The 21,669-nt window shown below is 38.2% G+C and overlaps 2 protein-coding genes and 1 pseudogene across 14 annotated transcripts in view; 2 read left to right on the top strand and 1 right to left on the bottom strand.

The window, feature by feature from the left end:
- The window catches only part of FGGY (FGGY carbohydrate kinase domain containing), a 503,109-nt gene that overhangs the window by 331,106 nt on the left and 150,334 nt on the right, over nt 1-21,669 (top strand). The window lies entirely within an intron of this gene.
- LOC121102085 (olfactory receptor 6C3) lies at nt 2,822-3,834 on the top strand. The gene has a single exon (XM_040627240.1). The coding sequence runs from the start codon at nt 2,896-2,898 to the stop codon at nt 3,832-3,834; it is 939 nt and encodes a 312-aa protein (XP_040483174.1). The 5' UTR covers nt 2,822-2,895.
- Nucleotides 7,155-7,796, bottom strand: LOC103663087 (annotated as a pseudogene).

Genomic DNA, 21,669 nt, shown 5'->3' with positions numbered 1-21,669 from the left:
ATTTTAATGCATGTCAGTTATAAATTCAACACAGTTCAGTTCTATGTATTGTCCTATGTGTGAGGCAGTGGTTCATTCATCCTTTCCCACTTCTTTCTTTTGTCCCACTTTCAAATACTCTCAACTTCCAATCTTGTAAATAATCTTCCCCCCCGTAATAATAATAATAATCTGCACTGCTGGCATTTAATGCACCCGTGTTTTATGTCCACATTTATAACTGTGAAGAAAATAAAGATAAATTATTGAATATAAAGTTATATTACATATATGTGTACATATGGTATCTATATGTACTTCTATACTATATTATTCCTCTAGTAATAAAAATGACATCTTTCATTGAAGGAAATGTGGAAATAAATTCAAAATATCCAATGCTAGGTTTCCAGATACTTATTGGTTTATAAATATTCTCCATATAGAAGATATCATGTGCATAAATATAAACACCTGTTTAATGGAAGTAAACAACATGGTGAAGAAAGTAGTCAAAAGGCAATAAAAGCCACATTAGGGAGGGCTTGGGAATGGCTTCCTTAAATTCAAAGGGCCAATCTTGGTATGAACCTTGATTGGTTGTCTTTAATAGGTTGTCCATTTCAGAAGATGATCAAGTCATACAAGAAATCCGTAGCAGTGTTTTCCATCATTTCATTCTGGTAAAGAATTCTTCTCTAGGTTGCCAAAATTCAAAGGATATAAGCAGCATTGTCCACAATTGCTAAGTTGTGGAAGGAGCCAAGATGCCCTCCAACAGATGACTGGATTAAGAAGATGTGGTCCATATATACAATGGAATATTACTCAGCTATCAGAAAGAACGATTACCCAACATTTGCAGCAACAAGGACGGGACTGGAGGAGATTATGCTAAGTGAAATAAGTCAAGCAGAGAAAGACAACTATCATATGGTTTCACTCATTTATGGAACATAAGGAATAGGAGGACCGGTAGGAGAAGGAAGGGAAGAATGAAGGGGGGTAAACAGAAGGGGGAATGAACCATGAGAGACTGTGGGCTCTGGGAAACAAACTGAGGGTATTAAGAAGAGTGAAATTCTAAATCAAGCTTCCACACCCTCAATATCACATTGTTTGTATATTTGTGTATTTACCTCAATCATTTTGCTTTTTATACCTTTTCATCAATATTTATAAAAATGATTCACCTGTATCTTTAATGATTCTTCTCCTTGGAACCCTATTTACTTAATGAATTCCCCTGGGCCAAGAAAAAGACACAGATAAAATAAGTCCAGTTCCATTACTTTGGCATCCATAGAGAAGAACATTCCATATTTTCTGTTTTTCAAAGCAGCATTTGCAGGAAAATATAGCAGTCCCTAAACCTAAGGAAAAATACTACTTACATTTTATAGATGTGTAATCATAGAATTACAAAATATTGGTTTTAAATGTTTGCATGAATAGAAAGAAAAATGATTTAATAAATCAGTATTTTGTATTATATGAAAAGAGCCAAATGGAAGAGTACTAGTCAAGGCAGGCATAACCGAATTTGTACTAGGAGTTTGAGTGAGAGATGAAAAGCAAGAATGAGTTGTAATAAATAAAGTGTTGTCAGAATTTCATAGTATCAGGAATGAAGGACATTGTGAGTCAAAGAGAAGTATAATCCCTAAGAAACATGAAAAAGTTAAATCAACACAATTGTTTTGAGAGCACAATAGAAACCAAATATTTTGCTAACTTGATTTACCAGCTCTGAAATTGTGTCAATGTTTAAGCAAATCAGATGATAACGTTTGAGACTAAATCATCAAGAAGAATCAGGAAGTAAGTAAATATTTTTTCTTCAATATAATATATGTATCTTCATTTTATTCAAATGTTTTAAAAAATCATGTTTATATGTACATTTATGGATTTACAACCCTTTCAATATTAAAAATTAAATAATTGCTTACTACCAATAGACTACTAATGAAATCCTAAAGCAGGAACACAGAAATAAATCTTGGATTGTTCGTTTTTTTCTAATGTGAAATTGTATTCTGTTATAGAGACAGGATTATTTATTAAGTTCCCTATTGGAAAGAATATCTGCTTCCCAGTTAATGCTATTTTGACCAACTATTTGTTCATTTTCCATAGCAGTATTGTAAGAAAAAAAGAGAAGGAAAGGATTATGCATTGTATGAATTAAACTATTTCTAGGCAATTATTTAATTTAGGAATAGAAGGTTACTTTCTTGTCCTGGCCTTTTTACCAGTTAAGAAAAAAAAAAAAGATAAGAGAGTGATAGCATCAACCAAACCCTTAGGAAATTAATTTATGAGAGAATGCCAACAAGACATTCCCATAGATAAACATGCACATTCTACAGTGAGATGATTACTGTGGTGGCTTCCTAAACTATGTAGGTTTCCAAATATATAATGTGGAGGTAGGCTTAAATAACCCCAGTGGGATTTCAAATGCTATATTTAAATTATCCATAATCCAGATTAGTTTTTATAACATTGAGAAAAAAGAAAAAATATCAATTATAATATCTTCATGCTTTTATAAAAAGACCTAATATTCTATGAATAATTAAAATCTTAAAGAAACATTAGAATAAATAGTTTCTGCTTAAATGTTAACACAAGTTTTTTGGGTTTTTTTTTAACCCATGGCCCGCACCAGTGTATTTTCAACAAAAAGAAACCAGTATTTAACTTCAAATAATATGTATTATTTGCATGTGAGGTCCAAAAGAAATTGGAGAGAGTTGCTAAAGGAAAACATTAGTTTTTGGATTTCATAAATTATTTATCACCGTGGATATTTTTAAGATTCTATTCTCAACCTTAATCCTGTTTTCACTGTTTTATGTCCTGTAGGGAAACACTCATTTTCCATTCTAAAGGGGGAAGAAAGGATCGGCAATGAAAAACCACACAGTACCCACAGAATTCATTCTTCTAGGGCTATCGGATGACCCAGAGCTTCAGATTATGATTTTTCTCTTCTTAATCATCACATATATGTTAAGTATCACTGGAAATTTAACCATCATCACTCTCACCTTGGTTGACTCCCATCTACAGACCCCTATGTATTTCTTCCTCAGGAACTTCTCTGTATTAGAAACATCCTTTACAACTGTCTGTATTCCTAGATTTCTGGGCACAATTATCACCAGAGACAAAACTATTTCATACAATAATTGTACAGCTCAGTTGTTTTTCTTCATCTTCATGGGAATAACTGAGTTTTATCTTCTAACTGCCATGTCCTATGACCGCTACGTAGCCATCTGTAAGCCCTTGCATTATACAACCATCATGAACAAAAGAGTCTGCATTTTACTTGTCTTTTGTGCTTGGCTGGCAGGATTCTTAAATATCTTCCCACCAGTTATTCTTTTTCTCCAGTTAGATTACTGTGGCTCCAAAGTCATTGATCACTTTGCTTGTGACTACTTTCCGCTCTTGCAATTATCTTGCTCAGACACACGGCTCCTAGAAGTGATCGGTTTTTACTCCGCAATAGTGATTCTGCTTTTCACCTTGGCATTAATAATTCTATCTTACATGTTCATCATTAGAACAATTCTGAAACTGCCCTCTGCCAGTCAGAGAAAAAAGGCATTTTCTACATGTTCCTCACACATGATTGTCATTTCCATCTCTTATGGAAGCTGCATATTCATGTATGCCAACCCTTCCGCAAAAGAAAAGGCATCATTGACCAAAGGAGTGGCTATTCTGAATACTTCTGTCGCTCCTATGATGAATCCATTTATATATACCCTGAGGAACCAGCAAGTAAAGCAAGCCTTTAAGGATACTATACAAAAGGTTATGTTTTTCTCCAGTAAATGAAAGTATGAGTAGCATTGAAAGAATGAAGTTCTTGTAAATACTATTATTCACACCTTCTCAAAACTCCCTTTCCTTTATGAGAGTCATGGATTTTCCCCCTTTTTTTCCATTCCCATATTAAAATTCCCCAATCATTGAACTCAACAAATTTGATGAACTGAATATTGTTCCAGAATTTTCTGTAAATGCTGGTGTTTTATTCAAATGTATTTTTTCATAAGAACTTTTTTATTATGTTATGTTAGTCACCATACAGTACATCATTAGTTTTTGATGTAGTGTTCCATGAGTCATTGTTTGTCCATAAACACCCAGTGCTCCATGCAATATGTGCCCTTCTTAATACCCATCACCAGGCTAACACATCCGCCCTCCCCGCTCCTCTCTAAAACCCTCGGTTTGTTTCCTGGAATCCATAGTCTCTCCTGGCTCCTCTCCCCCTCTGATTTCCCACCCCTTCATTTTTCCCTTCCTTCTCCTAATGTTCTCCATGCTATTCCTTATGTTCCACATGTAAGTGAAACCATCTGATAATTGTCTTTCTCTCCTTGACTTATTTCACTTAGCATACTCCCCCCAATTCCACCCATGTCGATTCAAATGTATTTGGATGAAGTAATACATTTGGCTTAATGATTATGATTTTGAATGGTAGTGGTTTGCCTTTGAAGAGACACTGGGCATTTAGTTTGATGGAAAGCGTGTCAGGATAGGTGAGGATTTCTGAACTTTTCATTCTTACCCAGTAACAGGAATGAATGTTATTAGAAATATTTTATTCTATTTGTCATTTCCATGAAATCAAATAAACACAATCACCAGGGTACTGGGAATAAAATACAAATATCTACGTAAATATTTTGAAAGATTAGAAACTCATACATATTAAAATATTTATACTATTTATAATAATTATGATGCTAATGAGGAGGAAGAGAAGGAAGGTAGAAGGAGGAGAAGATAACATAAAATTTTCCATCAATTCCTACATTCTAGATCTATTGTTTTCTTTGTATTGACTCGTTTAATCCTGCCAACAACTTTATGGGGTGCTATTAATTACTAATCTCTCTTAGCCAGATGTATTTTTCTTTAGGTAGATCAAATACCTCCAAAAATTAAAAAGTAGGCGGAGAACAGACAATGTAAAATACATCAAATGTATCAAATGGATGAAACTATGATGAACCAGTGGAAGTGCACCTTTCTGGAGAACTGAGCAGTATTTGTGGTATCTAGAGCAGACTTCAGGGTTTTAGGAAGTATGGAAGAGAACTAACACCTACGGATAATGTTCTACACACTCTGTATTAAGCAAATCACATGCACTATTTATTTTACAAAATCTCTGAGAAAGTGAACATTATTACTTCTAATTTATAGGTGAATGAACACAATGAAATTGAGGTTGAAAGTTCAATGTACAGTGGCACCTGGATGGCTCAGTCTTAAGCGTCTGCCTAATGCTCAGGGTATGATCCAGCCTGGCATCAGCTCCCTGCTCAGCCGGAAGCCTGCTTCTCCCTCTCCCTCTGCCCTTGCTTGTGTTCCCTCTCTTGCTGTCTCTCCCTCTGTCAAATAAATAAAATCTTAAAAAAAATAAAAAAAGAAGAGAAAGTTCAACGTACAGTGATTGCAGCTTTCAGAAATGGGAATTCAATCACTTTTCTTCCACCTCAAAACCCAGACTAGTTGGGTTATGTTCCTCTTCACACTGACTTTCATTTGTAATAATTTACGAAAAAAAGCTCATGTTTAATACTAGAATTGTTACACTAAAGGACTTTCTAAAGTGTAATGAACTCATGGAGGCTATTCTTACTTATGGCAGGCTTTGGGGAGAGAGTGATGAAGAAGGAGGATTCTTGCTCTAAATGATCTCAGATTCTAGTGGGGAGAAAAACACCATGTAACTAACACTAAATTTGACAAATGTAGCAACTTGGGCATGAGTAGCCTATAGGCCAGGTGATGTTATCATTGTCAAAGAAAATGTCAGTTTTCCTGCCTCTTCTCTTAGCACAATTATGGTCAGTTTCACAATATTGCTAGACGTTGGTTCTTTTTAACCCTCAAGTCACATGCATAAGACAAACCTTGTCTGCTTTGCCTGTCATCCTCGTTTTCACTTTTATTTTATTTCTTGGTCATTACCATATATGTTTTTTAAAAAGTCACATGACTTCCTCAGTAAAAAGGGGTTTTGGGAATAGGATTATGATACTCTCCAAGACTCTCCAGGAAGGTTCCCTTTACCCTCAAACTGCGGTGTGAATCATACATTTATCTCACACTCAGTTTAACCTGTTACCACTCCATGTCTAAAACTCTCTCAGATATATTTCAAAGACTTTATATCAGTGACCACAGTCTAGATTTGTAAGACTTTTACAGGCATTTATCACTTTACATTAGGAAACACTGATATATATATTTGTCACATTAAATCCATGCACAAACAAAGCAAACTAAAAGAAAAACCAGTAATAATACTTCCTACCTCTGTGTGAATATTAACATCTTACTATAAGCAGAATAGGAAACTCACAATTATAAATTTCTTCCTAATTCTTATGGTGAAAATTATTCAGATGTTTCTTCTTTTTTTAAAGATTTTATTTATTTATTTGACAGAGAGAGACAGCCAGCTAGACAGGGAACACAAGCAGGGGGAGTGGGAGAGGAAGAAGCAGGCTCACAGCAGAGGAGCCTGATGTGGGGCTCGATCCCATAATGCCGGGATCACGCCCTGAGCTGAAGGCAGACGCTTAACGACTGAGCCACCCAGGCGCCCCCAGATGTTATTTGTAAAAAGACTACCAAAGAAACTACATTGCAGGCATTTGCTAGCCATTTGGATTAATAGAAGAGACCATCTCCACCTTACAAGATTTCAAGCAACAGATTAAAAAGGTAGACATCTAGCTATGGAATTAATCTTTCAGAAATCCATATACCTGGGGCCACATGAATATAAACTATGGGATTGCTCACAACATTTGCAGTAATGCAGTAAGAATTCCAAGTAAGAATAAGAAATATAATTAAATGGATATTCTGGGCAAACAGAATAATGATTGCAATTAACACAGTTGTGAAAGGGAGAGAAGTGAATGGTGAATTGAATGGGAAGCAACAGAAAGCAACAAGTAGCCCTTACTTCCCTTTTCTGCTTTCCATGAGAAGCTGATTTTATTGATTCAATTTATTATGCACAGAAGAAATTATGCTATAAAACCAATACTCACGTTCCTCATGTGAACATTATATATTTTTTTTCTTTTTCTTAATGGTAGCACTAGTGTTTATTAAGGTGTGCCTTAGTACAGGTGCCGGGGCTTGCCCATGGGTGCTTTTGATGTATAAAGCCCAGACCTTCTGCCAATTCTTCTTGAGCAATGACACCAGGAAACTGACAGCTAAGTGGATGCTGTACACAAGCTCATCATCTGCCATCTTCCTGGGCCAACCACCACTGCCAGACATAACGCCTTCTTCATCTGGAATTGGATGGTGGACTTCACTTCATCCACTTTGGTCCCCATGTTCTCATTGTGGGTCAACATGGAAGGGAACATGCCAGCCTTACTCAGGCCTGGACCCAAACCTTGTGGGATCTGCTTGATCAGAGATTCTGAAGCCAAAAAGCATCACGCTTCTTGAACAGCTTCTTGACAAAAAAAAAATTTTTTTGTTGAGTTTCTTCTATGTCTCAGTGTCCATGTGGGGAATATCCACGACCTTGGCCTCCTCAGAGTGCTGCTGGTCCCCCAAAACTTGGGGCAGGGAGTGGACTGAAGCCTGATGGTGCCCGAGAAGCACTTGTCCTTCTGAGGGTGGTAGTTCTTCAAGCTGACCTGCAGCTCCACCATCTCCAAAACCTTCCAGCGCTGGCACTGGTTCCCCTGCAGGACTTCCCACACCACCAGTGCAGGGTGTCACTTGGAGACTTTGCTGCTCATGGTGCCTCAGGCCACAATAACCAGATGAAAGAACAATACTATATGTTTTAAACTGTGTTAAACATTTTACCTAACCCCCCTAAGATAGTAACAATCCCTTTAAGTGGGTATGCTTTTCTCCTCCTTTTAAAGAATGAGACAGGCATAGGAAACAAATTATGTCTATATGGCCAATATACATTGGAACAGTGATTCAGATCAAAGCTATGCCCCCTCCCCATGAAACCATTGTACCAATTACTGGGGGAGGTGAGAAATCTTGCAATACAAGCATATACAAGGGAATCTTAGAATTTCAGAATAGGATGCTATTTGTTTCACAAATACTTTCTTTCACGAGTCCTAACTAAGCCCATCTAAACTGCCAGGCTTGGCTTATGGGGATTTCTCTCAAAATAACATAGCTCAGGAAATTAAAAATTCAGAAGACAACGACTCCTTTGCAATTAAACTTAAATCCTTAACTTAAATGCTGAAAATTACTTTCACTAAAGAAACTCAGAATCCCGAACTCTTCCACTGGTAATCTCAGATGTGACATATACCTGTATGATAATATCATCTCTCATTGGCAAGAGTCTCTGTCATTTTTGGATTGAACACTGAGTTATCCACAACAACAACTGCAGGCATAACCATAAAATATGATTTGGCAATTGATTCTCTCACTTACAGATATTACTTAGTCATTTTCATCAGTATACCAGTCACAGTAAACCTTTGTATTCTTAAATAATCAGAGCTTTTTGGTGTTTATCAGGCCCTACCTCTCTCTCTGATGGTAGATCAATGCTAAAGTCTTCAAACTCAGATTGCCCTTTACGCTCCATCTATACAATCGGATGTGTATCGCTATAGTTTACAGTCACGTAGGATCACATGAACCTCATGGTACACTATGCTTATCAATGTGATTAGAAGTTTTCACAATATACTGAAATTTCATATTTCTTGACTATATTAACGGATTATGAGCATTTTGTGAGCAAAGGGAATACTTTGTTCATTAGTGCCTACCAAAGGACTTATTATAGTGCAGTCATTTACTAAAATATTTGTTAAGTTAATCAGCAAAAGATGAAGGTATCATAATGCCTATTCCTACCTAAACTATTATTATCCCCTGCCTTGAAATTATCATTGCTCTGCTCTGGTATCTTATTTGAATAAGTTTCTGTGACTGGGTTTTCTAGGACTCCTTGTTTTTCAGAAGCATAGGCAGAAATTGCTATAACCCTTCAACAATAGCAGCACCTCTTAACCTCCTTACTCAACAGACAGAAACTCTCTCTTCTTTCTAGGTCTACCTCCCAGGATCTCCACTGTGGAAACATACAGGGCAAAATTCTATCTTTTAATCATTAAGAAACCAGATGGAACCATACGATTAGACTCCCATGGGTATCACACTTTTAATGTTTTCTTAACTTGAGATGTTTTCATACAGACAATACTAAAAAATCATAACGGGACTCAACAATATTATTTACTTAGCACATATCAATGGTTTTCTTGATACAGATCCCTTCAGGTCTCAGAAGCAGCTCATATACTCCATCGTTCATTCTGTTAAATCCCCAGAAACACATTTCCATTTGTGCAGCCTTGGAAAAATTAGCTAAACTCTCAATAAGTCACTTACTGATATAGAAATTAAGGAGAATAATAGGAATTTCCTCAGGGGGTAGTTGTAAATATTTATTTAAACAAGGTTAACAAACACGTCTTGCACCTTCCAGGGCTTAATAAATTAAAACTAGTATTATTATCTTAAATAATGTCAGTTTTAATTCAATGTCATACAGCCAGCCACATGCAATTTACTCATAAATAATTTGGTTTTATGCATCACAACAGTGTCTATAGGACAACTGTCCTTGCATATGGTATGTTATGTGGTACTCCCTCATCTATAAATTGTGGATGACTATAATGTTTACTTGATTTTTTTATGTGAATAATTTAGACTTACTCTTTTGCATATCACTACTCTACTAGTGTTTTATTGTGAACTTTGCATCCTCCAAATTCCATCAAACATGTCTATTTATATGCAAGGGCTGCAAAGGCTGCATTTTCAGTTGTCCTTGAAGCTAAGATTCTAAATGTAATTTTAGTTCTGCCAAACAGATACATTCATAAAAGATACAAACTTCAAACACTGTTATCGTTTTAAGCATCTATATTACTGGTGTAGATCATAGCAGGTTCAAATGACCCTAAATTTTGTAGCAATAGCACTAGATTCCTGAGGAGTTCTCATGGGGACTTAATTTCGTGAAGCAGCTTTGAGATCATTCCAAGAAGCTCATCCTAAAATCTGCCTTCAGGGACGCCTGGGTGGCTCAGTTGGTTAAGCATCTGCTTTAGGCTCAGGTCATGATCCCACAGTCCTGGGATTGTTTCCCTTCCTGCATCTTTCTCCTTGCTCAGTGGGGAACTTGCTTCCCCCCAGGCTTGTGGCTTCCCCTACTTGTGCTCTCTTTCTTTCTCAGGCACATAAATAAAATATTTTTTAAAAAATCTACCTTCAGCTCTCTTGATAATTCCTTGAACCATACATTACTTGATACTAAATAGATTTATTTTTAATTAGCTACCATAAATCCTGCTCTCTGCACCTGCAGTTGATATACAGAGAACAGATCTCAGTAATGGACTCTCAAAGCAGTAATAATCGAACCAATTAACCTGGTTTGGTCTGAAATCAGCAATGATTCCATTAGACAATGAAACACTGTTAGTCTACATGGACACATTTATAAGACAGAGTTATCTAGAATTAAATGCCTTCTGAAAGCAAGGTTGAGTAAAACTGAACAATGAATACAAGGCTTATGTAGGAGCTGGCTGTTTCCAAATGCATTATACAGATTAAACAAAGAAAATGTAACTTGAAAGTTTCAATTATCTTGTAACTGAAGAGACGACATAGCCAATATTAAATCTCTATCCTACGGGTTCCTTAATTATCAAGCTGATTTAATTCACAACCTCTTCACATGTCTTATGTGAATGCTAAAACCCTGACTGGGGAAAAAATAGGAACTGATCATTGGAATAAAGGCATCTCTGTGGATTCAGACAACTTGGGGTACCTGAATGTGAAAGCACCACCTAGACTCCCTTGCCAACAGAAGGAACCATCTTTATCTTGTTCTGCTTCATGAAACTGACCATGCATCATTTAGAACCTCTATAGTTAACCACACGTGAAGGAATTAGTTTTAAATTTTTCCTTATGTGTATAGTCACCATTCCTAGACTATTTTCTGATCTATAATATGTATCAGAATCTAGCCTTACCAGGAGATGGTAAGCAAGTACAAACTCAGGAAAAGCCATAATTACATTGAAAAATTTTACCTGTTTTTGATAATTTATCTTAACATAATTATGGGAACTTATGTTTGGATGGTTTCCCACGGCATGTGTCCAGGAGAGAAGAAACATAATTTTACATTCTGCTGAATTTATTGAAATGAGTGCATCTATCAGAAATTCTGGGTTTGCTAAGCCACCTTGAATAGATAGAATTTCCAGTGGATTCAAAGGTGATTACTGAACTGATGATTGCAAGTTAACTTATAACAAAGAAGCTGAAATACCATAAATTCCTTAATATAAAGTTCACAATCAATAGATTGATGATACAGTTTGGAAAGCATTCAGCATGTTTAAGCTATTCATTGGCCTCCAAATTCTATTCCCCAAGATACCAAGAGTTGAAACAAATACAATAATTTTCTCTTTTTTAAAAAACTGAGGAAAGGAGCACCTGGGTGGCTCAGTCAGCTGAGCATCTGAATCTTGATTTCAGCTCTGGTCATGATCTCAGGATTGTGAGATCGAGCCCCGTATCGGGCTACACACTCAGAGGGAGTCTGCTTGAGGATTATCTTTCTCTCCCTCTGCCCCTCCCCTGCTCGTGCTCTCTCTCTCTCTCTCTTCCTTTCTAAAATAAATAAAATCTTAAAAAAAACGAGGAAAAATGGAAGAGGAGATAATGACTAACGTGGGAGGTACTACTAGAGAAGGATCTATTGAGCGTCCCCACTAAGGTCTCCCTTAAGTCTTCAAATGATGAAAGCATGTTCTTATATGACGTCCAAGCATGTCTAGATTGGCAATAAAAATGATAATTGACAAAAATTGACCTCACTATGGGAGATTCATCATGAAAATCTAGGACAGAAATAAATGGCTAGCCCCCTGAGATAATTGAATTTGTTATTCAATAACAACAACAGCAGCAACCACAATAATCATAACGTCTTATTATGAAAGCCTGACTTGAATTATGATGAATCAAGCAGCAAGTGTTCTGTTACAATTTAAGAAAGACCCTGCAGTTTCACAACATACATACAATGAATTTCATGGTCAATTTACAATGGCTAGTTACCAGAGGAAGAAAAAACTGAACATGGTTGACATAATTCTGCATCATATAATATAATTGCAATAAATAATCTACTGATTAAATGAATCCCATTCAGGAATAGCCCTAAATCATAGTTAGGATAGGATGTTTTTTCTGGTAGAATAAATTCAAGTGGTATATTTCATTGTCCTTGTTTCCAAGAGCTTACAGCTAGTCACATGTAAGATTTTATACTGTTTCATGAACATTAGTTAATGATATGTTGGGTAGCAAGAGGCTTAGAAAGAAATATTGGAATATCAATAAGAAAGATGGTTAGGAAATAGTAGTTGAATGAGACTGTCATAATGGAACCAGAATATTTAGGTGTTTGTGTGCCATGTGACTTTCAACAAATACTCATCTGAAAAGGAGATTCATAATAATCAAGAAGAAAAGATGATCCATTTTATGAAAGCCATTCACTTTTCTTGAACCATTTACTTCAATATTTAATTACTGAGTTAATGAAAAATACAGCCATGAAGGCAATGATTAAATTTTATGTATAAGTTCCTTCGATGTCAAACCTGCCAAGATCACAGTTGAACTTTTGATATAGCTCGTATGCTAGAGGAACAACTAGCCACCTGACAGAAAATTGATAAGTTTACACCCTGTCTTCGTTGGGGCTACAATTTGTACTCACTGGAAGAACAACTTTTTCTGAATATGTGTTTGCTTTTGCTTCCCACAAGGCTTCTTCCTGCAATCCCATCTGTAGGGTACTAATTATTTTATCCTGAGTCACAATGACCTAAATAAAATTGGTTCTGAAAATGAAACTTATTTGAGAGTAAAAGAAGTGAGGCAGCGACACTGATATATCTTACTAGGTACTGTATCATCCAGAAAGGACAAAAATGAACGTAGCTGTGATGATAAATTTTGGTCATTCTTGAGAAACATGAGTATTAACCCAGTAACTGGGGTTGGTGGAAAATGTCTAGGTGCCAAGTATCCCATCCCCTTACTAGCATCACCATTTAAGTGGTAATTTAAAATGGAACATACATTAGAGATACAGCAAGCATTCATGTAGGCAAAACATTTGGTTTCTCAAAAAACATTTGGTTTCCTTCCTGACTGAAGGAAAAAATATATATATATATAATATATGCAAAATATGTAATAGGTAAAGGATATGTATTGAGAGTATATAAAGAAGTCCCAAAATACAACAAGAAAACAAAATTTAAACAATGGATAAATATCCAAACACAAATGTTATCAAAGTTAATATACAAATGTCAAGTAAGTATAGTCAAGGATACTCAACATCTTGGTCATCAGAAAAATTAATTAAAAACCCAATGGACGGAGAGGAGTTAAGGTGGTGGAGGAGTAGGGGACCCCTTTTTCAATCAGTCCCCTGAGTCGAGCTGGATAGGTACCAGACCAGCCTGAACATCCACGGAATCAGCCTGAGACGCAGGAAGATACATCTGGATCTCTACAAATGAACATCTCCAGCACTGAGTATTGAGGTACGAAGCGGGGAGCCATGAAACCACGCACAGATATCAGAAGATAAACGGAAGGGGGAGGGAGCCACCGCGTTCGGGCGCCGGGAAGTGGTAGCCACCTGCATGGGGGGAGTGGGCGAACTCGCAGACCGGCACCCACGAGAGAACAGATTGAGAATGTGAGCCGGGGAACGCGTGCCACCAGACTTCTCACGGGGCTCCGGTGTGCTCACTGGAAACAGACCGAGACCGGGAGCTTCGGGAGCACACAGGGGTGGCTGGCAGCTGGCAGCTGGCGGTGTTAGAAACACAAGGGACAGAGATGCGCCGGCCCTGGAAGTGAGGGCTGGGATGCTGGGTGTGGGGCTCACATCCCAGGATGCTGCAGGGTTGAGCAACACCAACAGTAACAGAGTTAAAGTGGCCAGAACATCAGTGGAGAACGGTCCACAATCCCTCTGTTCTGAGACAGAGGCTGAGATTTGGCCACTGCTGCTCTGACTCTCAGAAGAGGCAGAGCAAACCTCCAGGGAAAGCCGCCAGAGAACAAAAACCTGGAAATACCGGCTCACAGCATGCCAATCCCCATCCCCCCTCGCAGGGGACAGGGAGACTCTACCCAAACAGGGTTGCCTGAGTATCGGCGCGGCAAGACCCTCCCCCAGAAGGCAGGCTGAAAAATCAAGAAGCCCACATCCCGGGGCACCTGGGTGGTGCAGTCATTAAGCACCTGTCTTCAGCTCAGGGCATGATCCCGGCGTTCTGGAAAGGAGTCCCACATCGGGCTCCTCCACTGGGAACCTGCTTCTTCCTCTCCCACTCCCTTGCTTGTGTTCCCTCTCTCGCTGGCTGTCTCTTTGCCACATAAAAAAATAAAATTTTCAAAGAAGAAGCCCACATCCCTAAGATCCCTATAAAACAAGGGCGCACGGCCTGGGTCCCGGTCAATAATTTGGGCTCTGGACAACCCCGCAATCTCTCCTCATCAGAATGACAAGAAGCAGAAGTCCCCCCAGCAAAGAAAAGACAATGAGTCTGTGGCCTCTGCCACAGAACTAATGGATATGGATATAACCAAATTATCAGAAATGGAATTCAGAGTAAGAATGGTCAAGATGATGTGTAGACTTGAAAAAAGTATTAACGAAAATGTTAATGAGAATATCGAATCTCTAAGGGCAGAAATGAGAGCAAATATGGCAGAAATTAAAAATTCTATGCGCCAAATGCAGTAAAATCTAGAGGCTCTGACGGCCAGGGTCACTGAGGCAGAAGGACGTATTAGTGAATTGGAGGATGGGTTAGTAGAAGAAAAAGTGAAAATAGAATCTGGACTCAAGTGGAAGGAGCCGAGATGCCCTTCAACAGATGACTGGATTAAGAAGTTGTGGTCCATATATACAATGGAATATTACTCAGCTATCAGAAAGAACGAGTTCTCAACATTTGCTACAACATGGACAGCACTGGAGGAGATAATGCTAAGTGAAATAAGTCAAGCAGAGAAAGACAACTATCATATGATTTCTCTCATCTATGGAACATAAGAACTAGGATGATCGGTAGGGGAAGAAAGGGATAAAGAAAGGGGGGGTAATCAGAAGGGGGAATGAAACATGAGAGACTATGGACTATGAGAAACAAACTGAGGACTTCAGAGGGGAGGGGGGTGGGGGAATGGGATAGACCGGTGATGGGTAGTAAGGAGGGCATGTATTGCATGGTGCACTGGGTGTTATACACAACTAATGAATCATCGAGCCTTACATCGGAAACCGGGGATGTACTGTATGGTGACTAACATAATATAATAAAAAATCATTAAAGAATCTGGACTCAAAAAAATCCGCACCCACGAAGGTAGGTTATGGGAGATCACTGACTCAACGAAATGTTCCAATGTCAGAATCATCGGCATCCCCGAGGGGGTGGAGAAAAACAGAGGTCTAGAAGAGATATTTGAACAAATTGTAGCTGAAAACTTCCCTAATATAGCAAGGGAAACAAGCTTTCGTGTCCAAGAGGCAGAGAGGACCCCTCCCAAGCTCAACCACGACAATCCTATGCCACGTCACGTCATAGTGCAATTCGCAAATACTAGATCCAAGGATACAGTATTGAAGGCGGCCAGGGCAAAGAAATTTCTCATGTACCAAGGCAAAGGTATCAGAATTATGTCAGACCTGTCTACACAGACCTGGAATGAGAGAAAGGGTTGGGGGGGGCATTTTTAATGCTCTTTCAGAGAAAAGCATGCAGCCAAGGATCCTCTATCCAGCAAGGCTGTCATTCAGAATTGATGGAGAAATAAAGACATTTCAGAATCGCCAGTCATTGAACAATTTCGTAACCACAAAACCAGCCCTACAGGAGATAATAAGGGGGGTTCTATAAAAGTAAAAAGGCCCCAAGAGTGATACAGGACAGAAAGTCACAATCTATAGAAACAAAGACTTTACTGGCAACATGGCATCATTAAAATCATATCTCTCAATAATCAGTCTCAATGTAAATGGCCTAAATGCTCCCATAAAGCACCACAGGTTTGCAGATTGGATAAAAAGATATGACCCATCCATTTGCTGTCTAAAAGAGACTCATTTTGAACCTAAAGATACATTCAGACTGAAAGTAAAGGGATGGAATACCATCTTTCACACCAATGGACCTTAAAAGAAAGCTGGGGTAGCAATTCTCATATCAGACAGATTGGGTTTTAAACTAAAGACTACAGTTAGAGATACAGAAGGGCACTATATTATTCTTAAAGGCTGTATCCAACAAGTGGAGATGACAATTATAAATATATATGCCGCCACCAGGGGAGCAGCAAGATACACAGGCAACTCTTAACCAGAATAAAGAGACATATAGCGAAAAATATGTTAATAGTAGGGGGACCTCAACACTCCACTATCAGCAATAGACAGAGCACCGGAGCAGAAAACCAACATAGAAACAAGAGCTTTGAATGCCATACTCGACGATAGACCTCATAGACATATATAGAACACTACTCCCCAGAACCAAAGAATACTCATTCTATTCTAATGCCCATGGAACATTCTCAAGAATAGACCATGTTCTGGGACACAGAACAGATCTCAACAGACACCAAAAGATTGAAATTATCCCCTGCATATTCTCAGACCAAAACGCTCTGAAATTGGAACTCAACCACAAGGAAAAATTTGGAAGAAACTCAAACACTTGGAGACTAAGAACCATCCTGCTCAGGAATGACTCGATAAGCCAGGAAATCAAAAATCAAGTTAAACAATTTATGAGGCCAATGAGAATGAAAATACAACAGTCCAAAACCTATGGGATACTGCAAAGGCAGTCCTAAGGGGGAAATACATAGCCATCCAAGCCTCACTCAAAAGAATAGACAAATCTAAAATGTAGTTTTTATATTCTCACCTCAAGAAGCTGGAACAGCAACAGAGGGACAGCCTAATCCACTCACGAGGAAGCAGTTGACCAAGATTAGAGCAGAAATCAATGAATTAGAAACCAGAAGTACAGTAGAGCAGATCAACAGGACTAGAAGCTGGTTCTTTGAGAGAATCAATAAAACTGACAAACTACTGGCAAGACTTATCCAAAAGAAAAGAGAAAGGACCCAAATTAATAAAATTATGAATGAAAAAGGAGAGGTCACGACCAACACCAATGAAATTGGAAGGATTATTAGAAACTTTTATCAACAGTTATATGCCAATAAATTAAGCAATCTGGAAGAGATGGAATCCTTCCTGGAAATCTATAAACTACCAAGACTGAAGCAGGAAGAAATTGATTTTTTAAACAGGCCAATTAATTATGAAGAGATTCAGTCAGTGATAAACAACCTTCCAAATAGCAAAACTCCAGGCCCGGATGGTTGTCCTGGGGAATTCTAACAAACATTCAAAGAAGAAATAATATCTATTCTCCTAAAGCTATTTCAAAAAATAGAAACAGAAGGAAAGCTACCAAACTCATTCTATGAGGCCAATATCACCTTGATCCAAAAACCAGGCAAAGACCCCATCAAAAAGGAGATTTACAGACAGATTTCCCTAATGAATTGGATGCCGAAATCCTCAACAAGATCCTGGCTAACAGAATCCAACAGTACATTAAAAGGATTATCCATCATGACCAAGTGGGATTCATCCCTGGGATGCAAGCGTGGTTCAACATTCACAAATTGATCAGCGTGATACATCATGTCAACAAGAAAATGCTCAGGAACCATATGATCCTCTCAATTGATGCAGAAAAAGTATTTGACAAAATACAACGTCCTTTCCTGATTAAAACCCTTCAGAGTGTAGGTATATAGGGTACATTTCTCAATCACATAAAAGCCATCTATGAAAAGCCTACAGCAAATATCATTCTCAATGGGGAAGATGCTGGAAGCCTTTCCATTAAGATCAGGAACACGACAATGATGCCCACTCTCGCCACTATTATTCAACATAGTACTAGAAGTCCTTGCAACAGCAATCAGACAACAAAAAGGGATCAAAGGTATCCAAATCGGCAAAGAAGAAGTCAAACTCTCTCTCTTCGCAGATGACATGATACTCTATATGGAAAACCCAAAAGAATCCACTCCCAAACTATTAGAAGTTATAGAGCAATTCAGTAATGTGGGGGGATAGAAAATCAATGCTCACAAATCAGTTGCATTTCTATACACGAATAATGACACTGAAGAAAGAAAAATTAGGGAATCCATCCCATTTACAATAGCACCAAAAATGATACATTACCTTGGAATTAACTTGACTGGAGACGTAAAGGGTCTATATTCTAGAAACCATAAATCATTCTTGACAGGCTTGAGGAAGACACAAAAAGATGGAAAAATATTCCATGCTCATGGATCGGAAGAATTAACATAGTTAAAATGTCCATGCTACCCAGAGCAATCTACTCTTTCAATGCTATCCCGATCAAAATACCCAGGACATTTTTCAAAGAACTGGAACAAATAGTCCTTAAATTCGTATGGAACCAGAAAATGCCCCGAATCTCCAAGGAACTGTTGAAAAGGAAAAACAAAGCTGGGGGCATCACAATGCCGGATTTCGAGCTGTACTACAAAGCTGTGATCACAAAGACAGCATGGTACTGGCACAAAAACAGACACATAGACCAATGGAACAGAATAGAGAGCCCAGAAATGGACCCTCAGCTCTTTGGGCAACTAATCTTTGATAAAGCAGGAAAAAACATCCAGTGGAAAAAAGACAGTCTCTTCAATAAATGGTGCTGGGAAAATTGGACAGCTACATGCAAAAGAATGAAACTTGACCACTCACTTACCCCATACACAAAAATAAACTCCAAATGGATGAAAGACCTCGATATGAGACAGGAATCCATCAAAATCCTAGAGGAGAACATAGGCAGCAACCTCTACGACATTGGCCAAAGCAAACTTTTTCATGACACATCTCCAAAGGCAAGAGAAACAAAAGATAAAATGAACTTGTGGGACTTCATCAAGATAAAAAGCTTCTGCACAGCCAAGAAACATTAAAAAAAAAACCAAGGGGCAGCCCACGGAATGGGAGAATAAATTTGCAAATGATGCTAGATAAAGACTGTATCCAAGATTCACAAAGAACTTCTCAAACTCACTACACGAGAAACAAATAAACAAACAAAAATGGGGAAGGTATGAACAGACACTTTTCCAATGAAGACATACACAAATGGCTAACAGACACATGAAAAAATGTTCAAAATCATTAGCCATCAGGGAAATTCAAACAAAAGCACACTAAGATACCACCCTTACGCCAGTTAGATGGCAAAAATGAAAGGCAAGAAACAACAATTGTTGGAGAGGATGTGGAGAAAGGGGACCTCCTACATTGTTGGTGGGAATGCAGGTGCACAGCTTCACTCTGGAAAACCGTGTGAGGTCCCTTGTTGAAAAATTAGCACACCATGATCCAGCCCTTGCACCACTTGGTATTTACCTCAAAGATACAGATCAGTGAAGGAATCCCATATGCAATCAACATCACAGTGTCCACAGTAAGCAAATCATGGAAGGAACCGATGCAGTCTTCAACAGACAACTTGATTAAGAAGCGGTCCAATACAATGAATATCTCGAGTATCAGAAAGAATGAAGATTTTACACTAATGCAAGGCCATGGATGGCACTGGAAGATTATTGGCTGAAAGTTAGTCAAGCAGAGAAAGACCATATTATGATTTTCTCTATCTATGGAACATAAGAATCATGGAAGATCTGAGAAAGAAACGATGAAGAAAGGGGGGTAATCAGAAGGAATGAAACATGAAGACTATGGACTATGAGAAACAAACTGAGGCCCCAGAGGGAGGGGTGGGGAATGGGATAGGCCTGTATGGGTAGTAAGGAGATATATGCATGGTAAGGGTAAATTAGCACACAGCATAATAATGTCCAACTTTACATCGCGAAACCGGGGATGTATTAATATAGACTAAAATAATATAATAAAAAATTAAAAATAAGTAATACTAAAAAACAAAACAAAAACAAAAAAAAAACCCATGGACACCTGCTCAGCTCTTGCACAGCATGACTCTTTTTTTTAAAGATTTTTTTTATTTATTTATATATCAGAGAGACAGCAAAGGCAGAGGAGAAACACAGGGGGAGTGGAAAGGCAGGCGCTGATCAGCAGAGGAGCCTGAGTGTGGCCTCCATCCCAGACGGGATCACTCTGAGAAGGCAGATGCTTAACAATCGCGCTACAGGCAATGCACGGACCTTTGATCACGGTAGCCATGTGCGATCCTCACATTGCAAGATAACTAAAATAAATGAATGAGTGAATGAATGAATCAATCAATCAATCAATAAAACCCCAATAGGATACTCGCTATGTATCTATCAGAATGAAAATAAAAAGTTTTATAAAGACAATATCAAGTACTTGAGGAAAACCACAGAAACTTCCAAATCGTTAAAGAACAAAGCACTGCAGTCACTTTAGAAAGCTTGTTAATAGTCACTTATAATGTTAAACATACAAATTTTTGAAAAGTCTATCCCTCTTCTAATTATTTTACTCAATGAAATGGTATCTCTCCACACAAAACATCTTTATTCATTACCATCATAAATTGGAACTACCAATGCTTTCCAGTAATGCAACGAAATACACTAATCGTGGGTGGTGGACCTAAAGGAACACCACTTGGACTAGACAGGAACCACATACTCATTTAAGTCAACAGAGTGAAACATGACTCCATTTACTAAGTGAAAAACCAACTCAAAGGTCGACCCTCTTATTCTCACTTGAAGCTGGAATAGCAAATATCAGGACAGGAAATAAATAGTCATTGTCAGGGTTGAGAGAGACAAAGGGTTGACAAGCAAGGGACAACGTGAGGATGAGAGATGTACCCATACTAGTGGTTCTGTGTGGACACGTGACTCCATGAAATATAAACACCTATATAGCAGTAAAAACCCGTAGTGTATGAGTTTCTAAAAATGCACAAATACTATCCAGGATGCTGGTGGAACTCAAAAGGAACACATTCTGTGAATCAATCCCACCATTACAAAGAATGAACTCTGGATAATCTGAATTGGAAGTATGAACTAATGTTCATTTATATAAAGGCGCGTTCTTCATTATTCATGTAGAGTCCTTATTTGCAATTTGCCTACCTCCAGCTGTATTTGTAAACCCAAAATCAATCCAGGAGGCAATTTTGCAGCCAGTCCAGGACATGGGCAGAGGCTGTTTGAGCTCCCCATCACACCTGTTCCCAGCTGAGGTTAAACAAGCTGATGTTCTGCCTTCTTGTTCAGCCTTCCTCATACCCAAACAAGTCCTTTTCATAGGCCTATATAATGCCACATTTTTGTTTAATAGTCAATTTCACCGCTCTAATGCCCCCCCAAAGCACAGTACTAAAGAATTTAGTGTCCTGAGAGCAAAGAACGCGGGGATGAATTTACAGAAAAATA

Source organism: Ursus maritimus, unplaced genomic scaffold (genome assembly GCF_017311325.1).
Source record: "Ursus maritimus isolate PB19 unplaced genomic scaffold, ASM1731132v1 scaffold_12, whole genome shotgun sequence".
In the NCBI taxonomy this organism is placed as follows: Eukaryota; Metazoa; Chordata; class Mammalia; order Carnivora; family Ursidae; genus Ursus; species Ursus maritimus.
The sequence above is the reverse complement of the archived record's forward strand: the minus strand, read 5'-3'. Positions and strand labels throughout refer to the sequence as shown.

Coding starts and splice junctions, on each gene's coding strand:
- LOC121102085 (XM_040627240.1), top strand. CDS start 2,896: ATGAAAAACCACACAGTACCCACAGAATTCATTCTTCTAGGGCTATCG.